At 37.7% G+C, this 24597-nt stretch overlaps 1 protein-coding gene across 2 annotated transcripts in view; it reads left to right on the forward strand.

Moving 5' to 3' along the window:
• Nucleotides 1-24597, forward strand: part of nr1h4 (nuclear receptor subfamily 1 group H member 4) — a 43723-nt gene that overhangs the window by 8740 nt on the left and 10386 nt on the right. Inside the window, exons 1-7 of one of the 2 annotated variants that reach the window (XM_031898855.1) lie at nt 3207-3344; nt 7598-7972; nt 14333-14473; nt 16608-16741; nt 18759-18860; nt 21891-21990; nt 22071-22217. In XM_031898855.1, the coding sequence (XP_031754715.1) occupies nt 3320-3344; nt 7598-7972; nt 14333-14473; nt 16608-16741; nt 18759-18860; nt 21891-21990; nt 22071-22217 (1024 nt within the window). In that variant the 5' untranslated portion in view covers nt 3207-3319. Of the gene's footprint in view, nt 1-3206; nt 3345-7597; nt 7973-14332; nt 14474-16607; nt 16742-18758; nt 18861-21890; nt 21991-22070; nt 22218-24597 lie in introns of those variants that run through there. The other variant, XM_002936845.5, reaches the window with a different exon arrangement.

Raw genomic sequence — 24597 nt, forward strand, 5'->3', positions numbered from 1 at the left:
ATAAAACCTTGTGTAAAAGCTGATGTTTTTTTGATTTTCTATATCACATCTGACAGTGAGTTTTAAAGAAACAAGAGTCTGCCCAACTTTATCTTGTTGGATACAAATACAGCATGCAGCATTCCCTTCTGATGGCCGTGTTGTGTCAGATAGCAAACCTTTTTCATTTAGTTTATAGATCAGGTTTTTCTGATCTGTTAAATAATCTTTAGACATGTGCAACTGTCAGTGTGAGGACATGCAATAAGAGCTCCCATTAAGGTCTACCCATGCTTACACCAAATGTATCATTATATCTTAACATTAGTATAATGAATATGTTTTCAATATAACATGTTACAAGATATAGCAGATAGACATAAAACAGCAGAGAGCTGATATGCATGCAATGGTAGTACAAAATTACATTCTCTGGAGTTTCCTCCCATGTTCTGTCTGACTTTTACCCAATCTCTCTGGCATAAAAGTATGTCTTTCTTTAGAGAAGCTTATACTCATCTAACCTTCCACTGTACACTTTATGCTGCTAAATGCATTGCTCAATGCAATATCTCTAACTTGCTGATTCCTAATCTTGCCCACCCCCTCACCTTATGTCTCATTCCCTCTTCTTTGTTGAGATTGTAAGCTCTTTTGGGCAGGGCCCTCTTAACCTCTTGTTTTAGTTAACAGTATTTTTGTATGTGATTTGGATGTTCAGTGTATATGTGGTGCCTTATAAATACCTATATAAATAATAAAATATGATATTGCTGCTATGCTATATATGCCTCTAAAATTGCATCTTGCACCACAATTCTGTGCAAGTTACACAAAGGCACAAGTAGCCCCTGAGAGTATCACCTGTCTTGAGGTGTGGGTACTTACAAGGATCTCCCTGAATATTGCGTATACAATGCATCTGACTTGCACTGACACACTGAAAAATACACAATGTGCACCCCCCACTAGGCAAACAAAATGGGGATGCAATTACAATGTAGGCACAAACCACATCTGCATAGGTACACTGCACGCAGGTTGTTAAGAACATTATTTTGCAGGCTGCTGTAATTATAATTGCTGATAAAATACCGAACAATGAAACACCACTAGAGAAAAAAGTACACTATTAATATAATTGATAAAATTCATTAAAGGGGGCAAGTTATGAAGCAAGGCCAAGAGTCTGAGTCCACTATGCCTGTGGGCCTAAATTATGCAAGAGTCTCCTCCAATGGGAGAACCCTACCTGATATGTTTACCCTTAAATCTTAATTCTTGGTTTCATGTGATCTTAACAAAAGGCAGTAAAAACATTTTCTCTAAAAAACTAAACAGCACTATATTCACATTTGTGAAGTTAGGTTTCTATGTAATACCAGCAAGCAAAGCAAAAATGACACAGTAATGATGAGATGATTTACATAGCGCTGGCAGAAATGATTCTCATTGGAAAATATATTTTTCTTTATTTAAGTTTGGTCTTTGCTTCTGATAATTACAGGGTAACATTGGCAAGCCCAAACTGCACAGTATTTACACTATGTTAGATAATGGCAAGACAATATAATCGTGTCCTGCTGCTTCTATAGGAAGTGGAAAAGAAGAGTTTTGCAGGGGGTTTATATGCTATATGCTTTTTTATGCAAGGAAATTCTCCAGTGAGAATCCTGCTTGCTCTCTGTACTCCTGTCTCAATGTTCTTTGGTTATATGATCATTGCTGTAGACATTAAACAAGCAGTTATAGCCCCTGAATAGTCTTTGTTCTTGGTCTTCATTGAAAACAGTTTATATTTTTTTAATATAACATATATATTTTTTTATATTTCTTTTGCTATGACAAGACTAGCAGATAAATTGAAGAGGGGCTTCTTTATACAGAGGTCATGATATATTTTAATATATTAAGCTTACTACAAGGAGAGGAAAGTAAAAGAAAAAAGTGCTAGGTGCATCAAGAACCCTAGATTCTTTTCAAGGCTTTTCACTCTAATGCGCATGCGCAGGTCCCGGGGATTTGCCGGAAAACGAAGCCGGAAGGAGGAAGCGCTTGCTACAGGTACCCCGGGCTGGTGCAGTTTTCTCCTAACAGGGGCACCAGCCCCGGGTACAAGGTAAGTGATTAAAGTCACTTGGGGGTGCCTAACATTTTGGCACCCCCAAGTGACTTTGCCTTTCCTTCTCCTTTAAAAGGGCTGTTAAAGGGGTTGTTTAAAATGATCTTTTAGTATGACATACAGCTTGATATTCTGAGATAATTTGCAGTTAGGCTTAACTTAGTATTTTCTGTGGTTTTTGAATTATTTAGCTTTTTGTTTAGCAGCTATCTGTTGCTGGGGTCCAAATCTACCTAGCAACCAGGCAGTGGTTTGAACGAGAGACTGGAATATTATTATTACAGGTATAGGACCCGTTATCCAGAATGCTCGGGACCAAGGGTATTCCGGATAAGGGGTCTTTCCGTAATTTGGATCTCCATACCTTAAGTCTACCAAAGAATCAATAAAACTGCAATTAAATCCAATAGGATTGTTTTGCATCCAATAAGGATTATTTGTATCTTAGTTGGGACCAATTACAAGGTACTGTTTTATTATTACAGAGAAAAGGGAAATCAGTTTTAAAATTTTGAATTATTTGATTAAAATGGATTCTATGGGAGACGGGCATTCCGTAATTCGGAGCTTTCTGGATAACGGGTTTCCGGATAAGGGATCCCATACCTGTATTATGAATGGAATAGGTCTGAATTGAAAGATAATAAAAAGGAACAATAAAATTTTAGCCTCACGGAGCAATAATTTTTGGCTGCTGGGGTCAGTGACCACCTTTTTGAAAGCTAGAAAGTGTTAGAGGAAAAGGGCAAATAATGAAGACCAGTTTAAAGGTTGTAAGAATCAGCCATTCTATAACATACTAAAAGTTAACTTAAAGGTGAACCACCCCTTTAACATAAGCCTAGTAAAGAAAAAAGTGGATTATCTGAGGGCAAAAGGGATCACTGTGAGTCAAAGAGTAGTGATCATAATATGAAATAATGCTTAAGAAAAAAACAGATATATTGATGCTTTCAGTCGGCAGAGATTATACATGCAAGCATTTACAGTATGCTGCAATGCAGCCAGGTTAATCAGTAAGCTACATATAACCTCTGTTCAGTCACACCTTGACATGTGAGATATACAAGGAAACTGATATTCAGTCTCTTATTGAACGTCAAGGTACAAATTGTTCTGTTAAAAGGATCTTTATTGGAAATTAGAGAACTGTAAACAACCATTTCAACAATCCAGAAGTAACAATTTATAGGATCGCGTCTTCTTTTGATCACAGATATGATCAGGATGAGCAAGACAAAAGGTAGGATTACTGCTTTGTTATGACTTTTGTATATCAACAATCGCGGGGTGGCATTTTGCCCAGATTTAGGTAGAAATAGGCCTTTTAGGTCACTAGGTAAGGTGAGTTTTGATCTAAAATGGAATGTGTAAGTACCTGCATGCACACAAGCTGGTTAAGACTTTGGGTATAATAAATTACCATAGCATTATGCTATTATTTGCAAAAAAAATGTAATTTGTTTACTAATCACCTAGTTATTTTGGTTGCAACAAAGCTGTTGCCATTATGTGGTAATTGATAAGAGCCCACTATTACAATTGTGTTTTTGGCATGAATGTGCTGTAGTCCCCACCTGTGGAGAATGTATTCACTACATACAGAACAGCTACAGTGCTGTGGCTACCCAGGCACACTGAAATATTACCCCTGCCATCATTGTAGTGTGCGTATTTATCCAAGCAGATGGACCTGGGCGTCTCTAGCATACATTAAACTTTTGTATGTACTTGCTAAAGGAGTTGTTCACCTTTCAATTAACTTTTAATATGATGTAGAGAGTGATATTCTGAGACAATTAGCAGTTGATCTTCATGTTTTATTATTTGTGGTTTTGAATAATTTTGCTTTTTATGTAGCAGTTCTCCAGTTTGGAATTTCAGTAGCTATCTGGTTGCTATGGTCCCAATTACCCTAGCAACCAGGAATTGATTTAAATGAAAGACTGAAATATGAATAGGAAAATGCCTAAATAGAAGATAAGTAATAAACAGTAGAAGTAATAATAAATTAGAGCCTCACAGAGCAGTTTTTTGGTACCTTGGATCAGTATCGCCGATTTAAATGCTGGAAGGAGGCAGAAGGAGGTGGCACATAATTCAAAAACTATAAACAAAATTAAGACCAATTGAGGAATTGCTCAGAATTAGTCATTCTAACATACTAAAATTTAACTTAAAGATGAACAACCCCTAAATACATTATAACCACAGAGCTTATCGGACAATATGTTTTTTGTTATATGTGAACATTTGGCATAGACATTGGTGACTTTGGTTGGTGTTAAATTTCACCTCTTTTGTCTGAAAGTATGATAATTCTACGGTAAAATAAGATGTTATAATAGGAAACAGGGCTACATGTTCCCATGTACAACTCCTATAACTGTAACATTATTAAACAGTATTTAGAATTTCCTGCAGAGTTTCTTGTGGTATGTTCGCTGTCCCTGTGGAGGCCTCCAGGTCTATAAGTACTGGCCTGGAGCTGCGCTTCTCTTCAGGGCCAAAGAGCATATTTATAAAGCAGATAAGAGAAAGTGATCCACAAAATTATCCAAAAACGTTTTACCACTGATTATGTTGTTAAGGTTCAGTTTAGAACATAAGGTCTTATTTACTATTGTGATAAGGGATAAAGGGAGCAAAATTTCACCCTTAGGGCCCATGAACATTTGCATTCAGAGTGGGGTGCAAATCAGAGAACAGAGAGCTGTGTCTTAGGTATCAATTCTTGGGACAACATGTAAAGAGGAGCAAAGGAACAATTGCTTGCTTTTATAAATTATCCTGATAATAATGTGATGCTGTCTGTATACAGTAGGTAGGCCATTTATTTACTCAACAGACCTTACAGAAGGAGCAATGCCTCCTGCTAGCAACATTTTCATGACTGCTGATCTACACATTTCTTTCATGGGAGCCTGCCCATTTAAAGGAGAACTAAACCCTAAGACCAATATGGGGTAGAAATTGAGTATTTCATACACTGAATGTACTGCACCAGCCTAGCATCTCTACAACAGTAATGATCCAGGCCCTTACAGTTCCCTGCACAGGGAATTCACCATTTTGAATTTTGTCAGTGACACTCCACATGTTCAGTGTGTTCTGAGCAGCTGTTGAAAAGCCGAGCTTAGGGGTTGTCACAAATTAGCAACAGAAAATGTGGTTTGCAAGTCATAGAAACTGATGCCACAGGACTAATTATTAAATTCTGATTTTCTGGTTTTAGAGCTGCCATGTAATGAGAATCTGAAAGCCTTGTACTGTGACTTTTATATTGTATATATTGTATATGGTGAGTCAGTCCCTATGCTCAGTAAGTGACAGCAGCACAGAGCATGTGCAGTAAATCAGCAGAAAACAAGATGGGGGACTACTGGGGCATCTTTGGAGGCACATATCTTCCCTGCTAAAGGGCTGTGGTTGCCTTGGGCTGGTACAGAAGCCCAAAACATAATGTAAACCATTTCTGCCCTACTTCTTTGTTAAGCTTTAGTTTTCCTTTAAGACATTACATTGACCTGAAAATTCTTACCAAATGTGCTACAGAGGTTAGCAAAAATACCATAGAGAACAACATATAACATGTTACGGAACTCTCGTGGTCTCTGTAGTAGCAACATACAAAAGAAAGTTTTAATTGTAAGGTATAGAACATACATATACTTTATAACAGTACACATATTTAAAGGATATAAAAACCTGCCATAACCTTTTTCCCATACTCAAAAACATGCAGGAAGATTAAATGACTGGTGGGAATAATGTGTCTCTGTAAAGCACTATGTAAATGTGTAGGTGTTATATAAATAATAGCTAATGCAGTGCAGGCCTGTAATATACCCTGACAGTTCTTGAAGTCACTTATATTTATACCTTTGTTGGGGATGGTTTAGTGTAAAGGAGGTCCATGTCTCTGAATACCGTCGCTCAGCAAAAAGATAATAAACCAGCCAGTGGAGGGGATTAATTAAAGGTATATATCCCCTGTTTAAAAAAGAACTCCATGTAATTTCCAGCAAGACAACCCAAGACAGCAGATCTTCACTTGCTGATAAAGCTTTACTGGCAACTTTCTTTAGCTGGACAGAAGCTATCAGTGATAAAAAGATCTGTCATGCTAATCATAGTTACTGGGAATTATAGATTACATCTAGCCTATCATTTTATTGTTCTGCTATACTCTATACAAGGGCAGGGCAAGAGGAAAGTAGTGCCTGAAATAAACATTTATTATTGCAGCCAAGCTCTGTTTCATGGGGCAATATAATAAAATAGCAGTAGGAAAATCATAGCAGCCAATAAAATGTTTGCTCTATTAAGTGACAACTAAATAGTACGCACTGATTAGTTGCTATGGCTTACTATGGTTCAACTAGGTCAAATCACCATGGAGAAGTGGAAACTTTATACTGTAAATGTAGTTTTAATAATTCATCCATAAGATTGTTGGGCTACAAGCTTATTATGAATTAATCCTTGTCAAGCATTACATAGTTTGAGCAACACTGCTATGGGTGATTTGTGAAATACACCCCTTTTCATCCCAAGCTCTCTAAAGCGCAAATGCAAGAGAAAATATTGTTGTAGCATAGGGGCTTGCACTTAACTAAACATTCCAATGTATTGCATAAAAGTACAAAAATTACAAGCCTAAGACTAAGTGCAAAGCACTAAACACGTAAGGCTGTCTTAAAAGATGTTATTTGAATTAAAACTCTGAAGTAGGTCTGGGAATTACTGATAAATTGGTATTTATGCTCAAAAATTCCAGGTCCATTTCCTGTTTTTCTGGATGAAAACAAGTTTTTTCAGCACTGTCAGCTGAGCTTTACATTTACACCCTGTAGGCAAGGCAGTGATTCTCATAATTCATAAACTTCCCCGGTTTCCTACTGCTTGTTAGTTATTAACAAAATCCAGCCTGCTATTTAAATATGAGGGGAGGTGTATGTGTGCCTTGCCTAATATTGCTTGTTACACATAAACTTTCCATAGCAGTGTTGCTCCACCCAAATGCTGCTGGGCTACAAATCCCAGCATTCGCCAAGATGTTATCAAGGGGTAAAGGGGCTGTTCACCTTTAAATTAAGTTTAAGTATGACATAGACTTGATATTCTGATATAATTTGCAATTGATTTTCTCTCTTTTTTTGTGGCTTTTCAGTTATTGAGCGTTTTCTTCACCAGCTCTCCAGTTTAAACTTTCAGCTAGCTGGTTGCTAGAGTCTTATTTACCTTAGCAATCAGGCACTGGTTTAAATGAGATACTGTAATATTAATAAGAGGGACTGAATAAATAGATAGAAAGATAAGGAATAAAAAGTAACAATAGCCATAAAATTGAAGCACAATGTCCAGAAACTATAGAGATTTGTTTTTAGAACAAAACTTTTGAATGAAATATTTTAATTCTCCAAGGCCATACAGTCTCATTGGAAAATGAAACCTATCATTCCCTTTTATTAATCTTAATAATCTGTTTCGCAGGTCTTCATTCAGTACACACAAACTCTTCTGACCATGATTCACAAGGCCCTTCATTCTCCTCTCCATACAACCATGTCCAGTATCCCTCTGTCCACCAGTCAATGACATCATCATCATCGTCGCCATACCACTTGAACTCAAACTATTACTCACAACATGCAGAGGAATGGTGCGCCAATGGAATTTATGATCTAAAGAGAATCCCATCAGAGAACCTATATTCAATAGACACTGATATAATAAGTTTACCAGCAACAAAGAAGCACAGAGTCAGTCCCCGTGTGGGAAGGGTGAAAGGAGACGAGCTGTGTGTTGTGTGTGGAGATAATGCATCAGGATATCACTACAATGCATTAACTTGTGAAGGATGTAAAGGTAAGAAAACAATTAGATCCAAATAAGATAGATTCCAAAGTTATTTGCCTCCAATGTTTCATTTCTAAAAAGTAAAATATTAAAGTAACCATTTAAGCATTGCTTTTTTCCCATTTGATGCCCGAAGGATTTCTTTTTCATTGGCAATGTAAATGCTAGAATAATCACACAGGTTTTATAAAGGAACACTCTGAATTTATGAGATCCTGTATACACTTTGCTTTTAAAGCACCTTTGGAGCAATATAATCTGCTTTGACCTTTTATCCAATTACATAATTCCCAGTGCTGTAGGGCAAAGGTAAATGGTATATTTATTGGTGCACAGGGAATCAAGTCTACAAAATGCACTTAATGCATTAATGCAAAAGGTTTTACAGTTTCGTTCATTGGTCATTTTTCATTATTTCTAGTTTTTAATGTCTACAGGGCTGGTGTTAGGGATGTCAAACAAGCCAATACTTGAAAAAAAATAAATAATAAGAGTATTCTTTTGAATAATTCTGTATATGAATAGTACTTACAGGTAATTACAAGTATGCACCAACTGTCATTCAAAACACGCTCTGGCATTTCAAAAGCAATAAAGCACACAGTTTACAGCAGCTTCTTTTGCATTTGCTAAAATATCCATATTTTCATTCTGGTATTGAGGTAGGGAATTTGTCATCCCCTTCTCTCTTACTGTGTATAATGCACACAAACATAGGAATCATAACATGGGTGACTAGACAATACTCAGCAAAACCTGCCATTATTTAGCCCAGTAGTTCCCAAAAAATGTGGGGATGAAGGCTTATTAAATAGGCTGGATTTCACTCCAATAATAGGAGAGCAACTGTCATGGTTTTATATATCTGTAAACTTGTTTTGAGCTAAAGGGGACCCACTCAAATGTTTGACTGAAAAAAGTCTGAACCCAAAAAGACCTCAATCTTAAATTTCAGCAAGACAAATTTTACAAAAAGACAAGCATTTTTTCTGGATTTGATTTCCATGATCACTAATTATTATTATTATGCTAATCATGCTAATTTAGTTTTTTTCCATACACTTCAGTAGAGTTTTCATGTGATAAACTGTGAGATAATTTTTACTGAATTGAATCTACTCCCAAAAAAAGATTTTTTGCATAATGAATGAAAATTTCTTACGTGACATCGAAAATAACTTAACTGAATGTCTAAATTGTTTACAATCTGTTTACAATTTGTAAATGTATTGCTATTGAAGGGCAACTGCCCTTTTTTATACAAGACAGCACTTTATTTGCTTTAGTAGCCACAGAATGACACTGCCTGGAATTAGATTTATTATCTACAAGAATCCCCAGATCCTTTTCAATTAATGATTCCCCCAGCACATTAGTGTGCATTTATATTATTTCTACCAAACTATTTACAATTTTCAACGTTGAACCCAATGCTGGATTTCTAATCTGGGCGCCCCTAGGCCAGCCCCATTCATCACACCCCCCACCACATCCGTGCGCGCACACCCCCAAAAGTTGAAGATCGCATACGGAGCAGTGGGGAGATCCCATTGCTCCGTATGGGAGAAAAATGCCAATACTTTGGTGCGGCGGCACGGCATGCTGCCCCCAAATTTGTGCTGCCCTAGGCCTGGGCCATTGTGGCCTCTCCACAAATCCGGGTCTGGTTGAACCTCAATCTGCATTTTGCTGCCCAGATTTCCAGTTTTGTCAAATCGCTTTGCAAAGTGGCAGCATCCTGCATGGAACTTATAGTTTTGCACAATTTAGTACATTTATAGGATCAGTTATCCAGAAAGCTCCAAATTACAGGAAGGCCATCTCCCATGGACTCCATTATAAGCAAATAATTCAGATTTTTAATTTTAAAATTATTTCCCCTTTTCTCTGTAATAATAAGGCAGTATCTTGTACTTGATCCTAACTAAGATATAATTAATAATTTTTAGAGGCAAAACAATCCTAATTAATGTTTAAATTATTTTTAAGATGACCAAATTACAGAAACATCCCTTAACCGGAAAACCCCAGGTCCCGTGCATTCTGGATAATACATCCTATACCTATATCATCAGCAAAAATATAAACAGTACTTTCAATGCCCACCTCCAGGTCATTAATAAACACGTTAAAAAGCAAAGGACCAGACCCTTACTCCACTAACAACACTGGTCCAGTTAGAAAAAGTTTCATTTGCCACCAATTTTTGTTCCTAGCCAATATTCCTGAAATGCTTCAGCAACGTCCAAGTAGATGACATCCCCTGCCAGCCCAGAGTCAAGGTTCCTGCTAACCTCGTCATAAAATTAAATTAGTCTGGCAAGATCTGTTACACATAAACCATGCTGGCACAAACTCATAGTACTGTGATTTGCAATGTATTCATGTACTGTACCCTCTCCCTTATTACCCCTTCCAAAAGCTTTCTTACTACTGATATCAGATTAACAGTCCTGTAGTTTTCAGGTTGACAATGGGATCCCTTTTTTTTTTACCACAGATGTATCACCTGTTTCTCTGCACTATGTCAGACCTCAAAGAATCCTAAAAATTGTAGTGAAGAGGCAATTACAGAGCTAAGCTCGTTTAATACCCTGGGATGAATACCATCCAGTCCTGAACCTTTGTTTACCTTAACATGTTCAAGTCCCTTTTGAATTTCCTCCTAAATGACCCACACATCAGTAGTTATATTATTAGGACTGGATCTATTAAAAAGGAACCCTGCATTAGCTGGTTCCTCAGTTGTGTCTGCTTGTCTGTCTTTTGTGACACTCTTGCTCTGCATTTAAGCCAAAATGTTCTGATAAAAAAACCTTGAAATTTGGCTCTTTGGCACTGTCATTCTATCCTTTCCCTGGGGACAGTTGGCTACCCCAGGATATTGCTGGCTGAAACTAGGGATTTACTTACATTAAGCCAGTATTTCCTAACAAACTAACTAAATAAACTACATGAATTTGATAGACATTTACTGGTATGCCTATATCCTTAATTCATCTGATTGCCTTTTAGTCTGCCTCTTTCTCTGTTTTTAATTAAAGAGTAGTCAAAACTGTACCCCCATACATAATATTGGTCTGCCAATAAGCTCTGCTACCAAACTTGCAATCTACTATTATATCTAAATCCATTTCCATATCTGATTAGCCTGAACTGACAGCCTCTAATCTATAATCACTTTAACTGCTACTGTGGACTAAGTTCATGGCATTACACTCTACCCACTCCACCACTGTGTGGAATTTTTTTGTAGTAATGATTTTTTTCTGGAGTAATGAACTTTAACAAGTATGTCACCTACAAATACGGTCACTATATATTCTATACATGCATTTCAGTTGGTTGTAAGTCTGATTACAACCAAACTGCCCAACTATATCAGTATATATGTGACCATCTTAAGCCATGCATTTTTCTACAGTCTCCTATTTCTTTCCTGTTTTAACAACAAACTAGCAGTATTTATGTAGACATGGTCCTTGTGTTAAGAGGACAAAAGTACTCAACATAAAAAAAAGGTTTTGAGTCCACAGAAATATGATTTAATCAAAAACAGTAGTTTGATATTGGCATAATCAAAAGTAAAAGCACCATCCCACCAAATTCAAACATTTACTGTACCCGTAACCCATATGCCACAAAATGCTTTTAATACCAGCGTAGAAAATAAATTATTAAAATTGGGGAGTGGTAATTGTGACAATAATGGGGCCTTTTTTATTCACTACATGCAGTTATACCGTTACAAGAAATGTGTGGAAGAGAAGGAATTTTATTTTTAATAATAATTAATGCAATGTTTTAATTGGTTGCAATAGTAGTTGCACTGTGAAATGTAGTAAATTAGCCCTGATATTATTATTACTATTAGCACATACTTCTAAAATCTTGCAGACTTGAATATTAAACATGCAAAAGCACATACAAAAACAACCAATAACCAACACAAGAGGTAGAGAGGACCACTGATTGTGACTTTTTTGTGCTTTCTCCTGTAAAGTGTGACAGCAGTAGTTCCGATCACTGCATTATTTATGTTGCGCTGGAAACAGCTACTTTGATTTATAAATATTTGCAGAGTGCTGTACACTATGTACTAGCAATTGTGGAACAGATAAGAGGAGATTTCAGTGCTGCTGGGTAAGATATGAGCACAGTGAATAAAGTTCAAAGTGCACCTCTGGACGCCATAGTATATGAACTGATGTGGTTGTACTTAATGTGCTTTTAACAACAACAAAAACTGACTCAGCAGTTGTTTCCATTTATTTGTATGCCTAGATCAACTGATCGTTACATGCACAAAAAGTAAGGGCCGTGGCAGACGGGGAGATTAGTCACTGCGCGACAAATCTCCCTTGTCGCGGGCGACTTATCTCCCCGAAATGCCATCCCACCGGCTAGAATGTAAATCGCCAGTGGGATGGCATGCACGGTGCCACGATTTCCCGAAATCGGGGAAGTTGCCTTGAGTTGCCAGTGGGATGGCATTTTGGGGAGATTAGTCGCGGCCCTAATACAATTCCTTGAGCTCAATTATCAAGCAGATTATCAGTTCTTGGTGGAATATTATTCCTTACTGATCATTAGCTATTCAATCATCAAGACTATGGATTTTCAGCTAGAGGTGTGGATGACCCTTAATGTTGCAGGTATCCTGTATATCGTATAGACTAGAAAAGTCACTACTGGGGTCTTTATCGTTTACCTATATATGTCTACAAAAGAATATATAATGATAATCACAGTTTATGGATTTTACTTGTAAAAAAAATGTTACATAGCATGGGAAAATAGGCCCAAAAAGCACACCACTAGCCCACAAAATAGTGACTGTCTTTGGAATCTTACAACAGCCCCTCTGGCATTTGTCAGAATCCACAGAACCTACAGGCCTCCATGTGATTAGATCATTAGCCCAAGGCTGAACGATCATATTAATCCAATTTGGCTCATCAATAAATCTGGAAAAGATACACAGACTTGGCACCCTTTTAAAACAAGCAGATTTGGGTAAATAAACAGATTAAGTAACATGTGGTAGCGCAAATCTGGTCTAAAACATTAGCTGTTGTACTCCAGAACCATGATAAATCTACAAAACAGCAATGGGTTGGGAATTGGCTTTTCCAAAAATGAAAACAACTGCTATGTATCAATCACAGAGAAAGCAGCCAATTAAAAGTCAATATTGGCATTAGTGCTTGTAGACCAGTCAAGGTTGGCAGGTGGTGTTAAAGAAGTAAATCCATGAAGTAAGAAGTAACTTAAATTAGTGAGTGTTGCTTTGTGGACTAAAGTACCTATTGTTCTGGAAAGTGTGAGGCAAGCACTGAACAAGAATGGGGATAATCATGATTTCTGCAGTACTTGAAATGGTAGGCCGTATCTACTGTTCTTTACTACAATGTAAAGTGCCTGGCAGTAGTTAAACATATTTTAATCACATAAATGGTTTATTTAAGGATTGTGATAGACAAAACACTGTGAATGTATATGCCATAGCCATAATGGTATCCTAAGCAATGTATGAAAAAGTCAGGTTTTCTATTTTCTATTTAAGGCTTATTACAAACATGGAGAACAAAGACCATGATAAAAACTTTACTGCAGGTTAATGATTTTTTATTTGGTTGCCAGGGTCAGAATATATTCACTGTGAGATTCATTAGAACTGTTAAATTTGTAATCCTTTTGCAGAAAATACTACTTCCTTGCATGGTGGTCGTCCTGACAAAATGATTGGTTACTGTGCATTCATTAAAAAAAGTTATCAAAAACATTCAGTAACATGCATTAGGTTAACAAGTGAACAGCTTGAGAATTATATGCCATTTAACATAGTATCTTTTTTGGTATTGGACACTTATGGTGTCGCTAGATGGCCAGGCTGTGGTACCTGGACTCAATGCAATTGGATAACAATAAAGCACAATTTATGCATCATGGTATATTATAAAACATATATGTATGTATGTTGTGTATAGATTGGTAGGTGTGGGTTAGGTGTGCTGGGTTTACTTGGATGGGTTGAACTTGATGGACACTGGTCTTTTTTCAATCCTATGTAACTATGTAACTATGAATAAATAATTATATCTCAGGGTTAACAAATGTTAATGCTTACTCAATGGTCATATAGCAAAGAATGGGTAAATGAAGGGGAGAGGTAATCTATTGTTGCATAGACAGTGGATGAAATAATAATAATAATATTATACACAGCACTTTACCTTTACACAATGCTTCAGATATATTACTCCTATTTATTGAATTGTATATCACTTGGGTTAATTAACCCATAATGGGATAGAAAACATCAGACACAATTTTCATCTTGTAAATCCAAAACTCTTTGGTTTGCAGGTTTCTTCCGAAGGAGTATTACTAAGAATGCAGTTTATAAGTGCAAAAATGGTGGGAACTGTGAAATGGACATGTACATGAGGAGAAAATGCCAAGAGTGCCGACTGCGCAAGTGTAAACAGATGGGAATGCTGGCTGAATGTAAGTGCACAGTAAATCAAATAATAATCAATTTACTAGTCATACCTAGGTGTATTAATAGGACAGCAGATCAGGCAATGTGAGCCACTAAAATTATAGGAGCAGAGCAGTGATTTTGAGATTTATATCAGAGCTATGAATTTGACCTTCTAAAACATAAAAATCACCCATAATAAATTATCATTGTGCTAGAATTAGACAAGTCCTGCTAATTCAATAGAGATCAATGTATGCACCATTTAGAAAACCTAGCTAAATATGTGATTTATTATGTGGGACAGAGCCCAGGTCAAGACTGAAGGAGACTTGGGTAGGGCAGTGTTGGTATTTGAAATTGGTCTGGAAGTTGGGAGTTTCCTGAACCTGTTCTTGCTCTTTCCTGTCCTTACATACCTCCAGAATTCTTGTTTTTTTATTTTTAATAAAATGTCTTAATGAAGAAGGAAGGGGTGGGCAAGAATTAGAAAGGACAAAAATGGAAAGAGATAAACAAATGAACTGTGGTATATCCCTCCTTTCCCCACAAAAAACTTAAACATTTTATATGAAATTAATCCAGTTACTGAATAAATCCACATTTTCCCCCATATTTAGTCACTTTTGCCATACCTCATTCTATTTCCATTGTTTCAAATAAGAGGCAATTGGATCCAAATCTTGGCATTTTATAATATAACAATGTTTTGTCTCCACACTTAATCACAGGAAATGTTTGACACCATTTACATTTATAGCTGAGACTCTTTATAGTACTCTATAGCAGTGCTGTCCAACTGGCACCTGCGGGCCACATCTGGCCCATGCCCTGCCGTTATTTGGCCCCCGTATCAGTACTGGTAAACTGCCCCCCTGCATTGTTCACACCTCAGATCAGTTACTTGTTAAGTCATGATGGTTTTCCCTGTCTCCTTCTCTACTTTGCCTGCCCTGCTCTACCCTGCCTGTGTGTGTACCATACTCTGCCTGCCACATGCTGCCTGTGTGTGCCATACTCTGCCTGCCCTATGCTGCCCGTGTGTGCCATAATCTGCCTGCTACATGCTGCCTGTGTGTGCTATAATCTGCCTGCTATATGCTGCGTGTGTGCCATACTCTGCCTGCCCTGCTCTGCCTGTGTGTGTCATACTCTGCCTGCCCTGCTCTGCCTGTGTGTGCTGTACTCTGCCTGCCCTACTCTGTCTATTGTGTCATACTCTGCCTGCCCTATGCTGCCTGTGTGTGCCATACTCTGCCTGCCCTATGCTGCCTGTGTGCCATACTCTTCCTGCCCCATGCTGCCTGTGTGTGCCATACTCTGCCTCCTATGCTGCCTGTGTGCATGCCATACTCTGCCTGACCTATGCTGCCTATGTGCCATACTCTGCCTGCCCTATGCTGCTAGTGTATGCCATACTCTGCCTGCCCTATGTTGCCTGTGTGTGCCATACTCTGTGTGCCCTAGCTGCCTGTGTGTGACATATTCTGCCTGCCCTATGCTGCCTGTATGTGCCATAGTAGTTACTATGTAACTACTATGTAACTATACTCTCCCTGCCCTATGCTGCCTGTATGTGTCATACTCTGCCTGCCACATGCTGCCTGTGTGTGCCATACTCTTAATATGACAACTGACACAAACTTCCTTCACATATGAGTGATAGGGGATATTATTCCAGTGAGCACCAAACTTTTGGGTTTTTACTGTGCTACCACCATTAATGTGGGTAAAGTCTTAAAAGCTCTTGAGATAACAAGGCTGTGGTTGTAAGTGGGTGTGGTTTAAAAGAAAGGGTCAAAAGAGACTTCCATTATCAACCCTCCACCACGTAGGTACCACAGCAGCTGGACAGCACTGCTCTATAGTATTTGGTATCTGCATTTTTACCAAGGGACAGTCAGGTTGGCAAAACAGTCAGGTTTAGGAACTTCAAGTAACAATTACTTACAAAAGCAGGTCTAAGCAGGTAATTTTTCGTGTAAATGTATATTTTGAAGAGTAGTTTTTTAGTGTTGGTTTCACTTTAAGGGCCTAACCTTTGTATATGGCAGCACTTTCACACATCTGTGTGCTTGAATGTAATCCATCCACTGAAACTGTGAGCACTATATGATAGGGGCCTCTGTTCTCTTTATATATCACTGATTACTATTTTAGGTTTGTTAACAGAAATACAATGTAAGTCAAAACGGCTTAGGAAACATGCAAAGCCTCAGTCTGAGAAGTCATTTCAGGAAGACATTGATGGACATGAAACAAAACAAGTGACATCTACCACTAAAACAAACCAGGTACACCCCATTTCTGCCCTTTTAAAAAAAAGTATTTCTCAGTCAAGTAGCAAAATTAAATGGCGTACAAAATGCCTAGTGGTGTTTTCCATCTAATTATGAGATAGAACACCCAACATGCTTTGCTGTAGGAGGGGGTTATTAAAACTTTTTTCAGATTTATATTTGTTTGAAACCATGAAAAAACTAATTTCCACGAACTGCAGTCATTTATGAAAAGATCCAAACTGAAAAATCCTGACTGAAAAAAAGTTGATAAAATGCAACTTTTTCACTTGTCACACAATAACCACAACTTTTTTGTATTGTTGCACAAAAACCAGCATTAAAAAAAGCAGAAAACCTCTAAAACCAGGAAGCAAAGAAAGATCTTCCAATTGTAAAAGGGACATCTGCCATTGACTTCTATATGATCTCGACAGGTTTTAGACAGCATATTTTAGTACTTGGGATTGTTGCGGTTTTGTTGCACAATAAATTGCAGAAAAGTCAAGTTGTTTTACACAGCTAACTCAGATTTTCAGCGACAAAAAGCCTGACCCCAAAAAATTGCAGTAAATGTAATTGAAATATCATTGTTTTGATGGTATTGCAACCAGATTATCACTGCATTAAAATATAAGGGACTACTTTCACTCCAAAGAAAGTTTTTATGAGGATGTTGAGATTTATTATAAACAAGGCAAGGTGAAGAATAGTTGTAGTTATGTCCCTAATCAAGAATTGTTTTAAAAACAGGAAAATTATTTTGACAAAAATTCTAAATTCTTCCGTTTGCTTTATAAATAGGTCCCTGTGTGTAGCATATGCATTTCCCTATACTAGGTATAATTAAACCAAGAACAAATTAGAGGCTATTTGCTATTTGCAAGATGTACTGACCTGAATAGCTAGCAACTCTTGTGTATGTCACAGGCAAAAATAAAGGGAAACAAAGCTAAAATATGTATATATTTGCACCTAAATAAATAAAATTTCCAGCCTGTGCAATTTTCATGTGACACTTATATATGCGCTTTATCTTTGTCTCCAATAAAATGAAAATATGGAGTAGCAATGTATATGTTGCCCCTCCTCAGAAAAAAATCATATCCTGAATACAAGCTTGTAAATATAGGTAAGGATCACGTACTGTAGTAAATCAGTCACCTGGTGGTGGAACAGGTTTTATAAGTACCAGCGCTACTATGTATATATTTACACAGGGATTAGGCTGATTGTTGGCAGTTTTTGAAGAAATACATTCCAGTCAGTAGTTAACAAGATGGTATCTCCATATATATATGTATGGAGCAGTTACTGTTAAGGTGGCCATACACGAGCAGATCTGCTCGCTTGGCGATGTCGCCAAGTGAGCGTATCTTCCCCCGATATCCCCACCTACGGGTGGGCGATATCGGGGACCATTTAGGTAAAAAAAATAATAATCCGATCGTCTGGCCCTGGGGCCAGACGATCGGATTATGTGGGCGGCAATGGGGCAGTCGGATCGGGGACCGCATCAACGAGCCGATGCGGTCCCCGATCCGACCAGATTTTCTAACCTGGCCGATCGAGATCTGGCCAATTTCAGGCCAGATATCGGTCGGCCAGGCCGCTCTGCTCTCCCCATACACGGGCCGATTAGCTGCCGAATCGGTCCAAGGGACCGATATCGGCAGCTATAGTCGGCCCGTGTATGGCCACCTTAACATTAGGGCTCTGGCACATGGCAAAATCTGACAAATCTCCCTGTTTGCAGGCGACTAATCTCCCATAAATGCCATCCAACCGGTCAAAATGTAAATCGCCGGTGGGATGGCATACGCAGCTGCGCGATTTCACTGAAATTGCGGAAGTTTCCGCTATTTCAGGGAAATAGTCCATATAATTCAATTTTTGTAAGACGCAAGTATTTTATTATTCTTATGTGAGCCCATACTCCAGTGTTATCATTCAGTTGTGTCTCAATGTAATATGGGTCCATTAGGTGTATAGTAATTTCTTAACTTTGACTGCTTATTATGCATTGGTGCAGGAGAACACAGAACTTACACAAGAACAGATGAACCTTCTCCAGTATGTCATGGATTCACATGTAAAAAATCGGCTGCCGCAGAGTCTGGCTACAAGATTAATTGTAAGATGAAGTCTAAACCACCTGTCATAAATATATAAGGATATTAAAATTCCCCTTGGAGTTCCATGACCTGTATAAAAGCACTCAGCCTTCATCCTTGTGTTTTTATATGGTCAAGAAACTACTTGGTGACTTGGTTTACTATATATATATATATTTTTTTTTTTTTTGAGAAAAAGACCAGCAACACCGAGTTTATTGCAAAAAAATCAATTGTGTTTTAAAAAATGCATGAACAGCCAAATGAGCATTTGAATACAAGTTCTGTGGTCTGTAATGTATTAAATCAATAAAAGTATTTTTAAAGGTTCCCAGTGTGCACCTGTCTACCTATGAACTTTTATATATATATATATATATATATATATATATATATACAAGAAAGGTCCCGATGGGGACCGAAACTTAATGTTGGCTGTTCATGCATTTTTTAATACACAATTGATCTTTTTGCAATGAATAATGCATGACAAAATAGAACACTTATAGGACTTACGAAAGCGTGAAAAAGTTTTTATTAGTTTGTCAACGTTTCGGTACTGCTAAGAGGACCTTTCTCAAGACATCCCAAACACACCAGGATCCCACAACCTAAAATAGCCACTTGGTTATGTAAATTGGTGTCCAGCCCACTCCCTGTGATGTCATCAGTGTGCGGTATATACAATCTTATCAGCCATTGCTCAGCCGACATATGGGTTACTAAAGACTACGCACCTTCAGAGTCTAAGTACATTGGTTAGTTGCAGAATAATAGCACAGGCTAATTGGTTACTATGTGTAGACATAGTAATGTCCCATTATAAGGGCTCTGGCACACAGGTAGATTAGTCGCCCGGGACAAATCTCCCTGTTCACAGGCGACTGATCTCCCCGAAATGCCATCCCACCGGCGAAAATGTAAATCGCCGGTGGGATGGCATACGCAGCGGCGTGATTTCAGTGAAATCGCAGAAGTTTCCTCTCAAGGCAACTTCCGCGATTTTACTGAAATCGCGCCACCACGTATGCCATCCCACCGGCAATTTACATTTTCGCCGGTGGGATGGCATTTTGGGGAGATTAGTCGCCCGCGAACAGAGAGATTTGTCGCGGGTGACTAATCTCCCCGTGTGCCAGAGCCTTAAGAGGGCATGCAATATTACATCTGGCACAAATGGGGTGAAAAGCCCCAGCACATAATTTGGAGTATAAGGCATCTAGTTAGCATATCACATCATGATTGTCTGTATAGGTGATTAAAACTATTTTTACCCCTGGCCCAGACAGGCTAAAAATGTAAAGAAATGTCCCTTGTTACTGGTTACACTAGGAGCAGCAATTATCTGTTGTGACAAGGCTAATTGGGAACCCATTGGCTTACAAGTCAGCTTACAGTTGCTGATTCTTTTGATACCAGTGTTGCAAAGATATTATGCCACCTTCCTCTAAAAATGAACACTTGTTAAATCCTCATCTACCGTTACATAAAACCTCATGCATTTTGCACATGGAAAGTTTTCTAAGAAAATGTCCTTGTTGTAATAAACATAAAATAATAATCATAATCCTCCTGCTCCTTGCTATTATGACACTCAAGTTTATTAGGGGTTATTTATGTTGACACAGCCAAATGAAACTAAATGAAACTAAATTCTTAACATATACTATGAACAATGTCAGAACAGGGGTAATTGTGATCCTAGGATCTTGTGGATGAATTGGTCTCACAGATCCAAAAATTTGCTTTTATCTGAAAGGTATAGGGAACCTTGAAGTTGCCCTTTGGTGGTGTGCTATGTTTAGTACTCAAAAAATCCTAGCGTTGCACTAAATACTACCAAAGTGTTATTTGAGGCTTGTTAGTAATTACAGAGGTCACAAAGATAATGATCAAAGATAGAAGTGTAATACTGATCCATATCTCAATACGGAGCCCAGAATAAGGACACTATAAAAGTCTTATTTCAAGGAAAGACATGAATATTAGTGGGTGATAAGATATGTAATCTCTTGATGATGAAGGTGATAAGATTGTCTCCAAGGATTTTGAGATAATCTCAACGTTGAAAACACGCTACCCAGCACTAGGTAACAATATAATAAACTCACAGAACCTAATATAATTGGACATCCCTTTAAAAAGGCAATAATAAGACAATGTACATTCTTCTCGTCTCGGCTTTTGCTCATGCAAGGTTAAAGGCAGAGAATATTGTATAAAATGTAACTAGAATGAGGTAAGTCTAACCTAGCTAAGAATACGTGACATTCCTTTTTGCATAGGATAAGAAATATGCGATGTGTGCACTGATGAATGCTTATAAATCAGCCCCATAGTGTGAGTTATGTAGAAAAAAGAAGAGTTGTTGATTATGAGAGGAATGATCTTAGCAGGAGTAGGAATGAGTTGACAGGAGGAGGAGCCAGCAATATCAGATCAAAGTATAGATATAAGGCATCATTTACAATGTTCAAACCAGGGTGCAAAGTGAAAAAAGGGGGCACAGTCTGTGTTTGCACTTTGCACACAGATGTATTGTAACAGGCCACTCTGCTCCAACAAGAAAAACACCAATTATTTTTACAGTGCTCTATTCATGAGGGATGGGTGGGGCATGCCTAGACATCCCCCACTCCCGGCACATAACATGTGTGCCATTCAGATGCACAAGTCATGGTGCACAGGTGGGCAGGCTAATGCTTGCAACAATTTTTTATATGCTGAGAGGTGCAGAGTGCAGCGGTACCCTACATGCAAGAGCCTTTTAAATGCACGTGTGTCTGGGGTCTCAGTAAATGACCCTCATATACTTGCAGGTTCAAGAATAAAATTTGAAATGGTAGACTGAATTATTTGCTATGGAAACAATGTAATTTATAAGTAAAAAGTACACCATAAAAATCATGACAGAATCCCTGTAAACACAACAGGTTACAAGCAGAGAAGGATTATAGACTGAATAATATGTTCCTACGGTTGTTCTTCTATATGTAAAATGGCTGCAATGAAAACTTTTTAACAACACTTCACTTTAACACTTTGTTTAGTTGCAGGAAGACATGGGCAGTGATGACAACTTTGTTTTCCTCACAGAGATGGCTACAAGACATGTTCAAATACTCGTTGAATTCACCAAAAAGTTACCAGGTATATTTTTCTTCATTATAAATGTAACTGTATACTGTCACTGTATAGTACGTGATTGTATTCCCTCATTTTACACTTAGGTTTTCAGACATTAGACCATGAAGATCAGATCGCTCTTCTGAAAGGTTCTGCAGTGGAAGCAATGTTCCTTCGCTCAGCGGAGCTCTTTAACAGAAAGTTGCTGGAGAGGCATACGGATGTCTTGGAAGAGAGAATTCGAAAGAGTGGTAAGATCTGCATTTATTCCTGTGAAAGCAATAACCTAATATAATACACAAGAGCCCTGAAAATCCTGTAAACTATATCCTTATATACGGTGCTTGGTGATGTCATCACTTATAATCAGTGCTCAGTGATGTAATTTTTGTCACATGACTCACTAAAATGTTTGAATTATAATAAATAATGTACTGCTGCAAAATATAAGGATACAGGTGTCGGACCCCTTATCCGGAAACCCGTTATCCAGAAAGCTCCGAATTACGGAATGCCCATCTCCCATAGACTCCATTTTAATCAAATAATTCAGAATTTTAAAACTGATTTTCTTTTTCTATGTAGAAATAAAACAGAACCTTGTAATTGATTCCAACTAAGATATAAATAATCCTTATTGGATGCAAAACAATCCTATTGGGTTTAATTAATGTTTTATTGATTTTTTAGTACTCTTAAGGTATGGAGATCCAAATTACGGAAAGACCCCTTATCCGGAATACCCTTGGTCCCGAGCATTCTGGATAATGGGTCCTATACCTGTATTAGAAGTCACCTTACAGTTCCATCAGCAAAAAATATCCAGTAGCACACTGAAGATGCAAGCCGTGAAAAAAATGTGTTTTATTTGCCCAACTACATATAAACAAGCAAAGAGCAACGTTTCGGTCCGAAACGTTGCTCTTTGCTTGTTTATATGTACTTGGGCAAATAAAACACATTTTTTTCACGGCTTGCATCTTCTAAGTTAACAGAGGGTTGCATCCTCTAAGTTAACAGAGGGTTGAGCTCCCCAATACTGCTATTACCTTACAGTTCCATGGCATGTAAAAGCACCCTGACCCTTGGCCTTTAGCCTTGTGCTTTTATACAGGTCATGGAACTCCTCGGGGACTCTTAAATTCTATTTTATGATTTGCATTCACTTTGACCAAATCCTTAACGGAAGTTTCTGTATTCAGTACATTCCTAAATTTTAGCAGACATTGTCACTGTCTCCTAAAATCTACTTCTCATTTGCAAAATATACAGATATATATTCAGACCAATATACAGATTAAAACTGTGAAGTAGCCTTAATGCTGTCTTGGAAAGGTTTTATTTAAAACTTGCAGTCAGCTTTAATGAGAGATAATTGATCTGCAAACAAACTGTATAAATCCAAATGATTTTTATTCTCTGTACTATGATTGGGGAGGAAATTCTGGGTGTTTTGTAACCCACAAGCAGAGCTGCAACAAGAACTTTGCAATGGCTATGTATGTCATTGCCCTAAGCAGTGCATTATCCCATAAAACTGGAAATCTACATTGTCCACAGCAGCTAATCAAACTACATTAAAGTCATACCTGGTCTGGCCAGTCCTACACTCACTTTCATCTGATTTATTAAACAACTGAAACCATTAAATGGGGGGCAATGAGATTGTGACCACAAAATTCATATAGACAAAAGGGCCGATTCACTAAAGGTCGTTAACGCTTAACGCATAGTTTTATGCATTAAAAAGTGTTCGTTAATTAAGTACCGATTCATCAAAGTCATTTTGCATACGTTACTACTCATGCGCCAAAACCGCAATTATCACAAAGCGTTATGTCCATCTCATTGCAGTAATTATCTAATAAAAATAATACTAACGCATAATTCACAGACATATTTTAAGCGTTAAAAGCATAAAATGTGTCAATAATTACTGTGAAACGTAACGCCTCCCAGGAGTAGGAGTTACTAAACAAAATTGCAGCTGGTGATTGTCTGTGGTGACAAGATGGAGTTTGCAGTCAGATTTTTTCTGGAATCTGAAGAAGAGAATCAAGTATGTGTTCGCCCTAGAGTGATGCGTCCTCCAGTTTTCAGAGAAATGGTCATTTTCAGAACAGTAGTTTTCAGAAAGTAACGGTTACGTGTGTAATAGCGTGCGCTAATATAGCGTGCTACAAAATAACGCATAAATATATTGCATGCTTTAAAATATCGCTTAAAATTATGTCATTGCAAGATAAATAACGACAATAAAATTGCTTCTTAATTCAGACAAGTGTCTTTTTTGTGGATCGATCATTAATTCTACAAATATAAGAAGTGATAATATTTTTAACGCATGCAAAAAATAACACTTGTTTTTTCGGCTTCTAGTGAATCGGCCCCACAGCACACTTTAATGTGAGAGACATGTGGGTTTTATTTCCAGGAATGTAGTAGAGGCAACCACATACAAGTATCAGGAAATACCCTCATTCATGTTGATACAATATGTAACTGTCAAATAAAATATTTTTCATCATAACTAAACTAGGTACACAATATAACATTTTCAAGTACAGAAATTTTTATTCTGATGTCAGTAACGATGCACAATTTATCTTACATTTAGGAAGTCAGATGAAT

This window comes from Xenopus tropicalis, chromosome 3 (assembly GCF_000004195.4).
Source record: "Xenopus tropicalis strain Nigerian chromosome 3, UCB_Xtro_10.0, whole genome shotgun sequence".
In the NCBI taxonomy this organism is placed as follows: Eukaryota; Metazoa; Chordata; class Amphibia; order Anura; family Pipidae; genus Xenopus; species Xenopus tropicalis.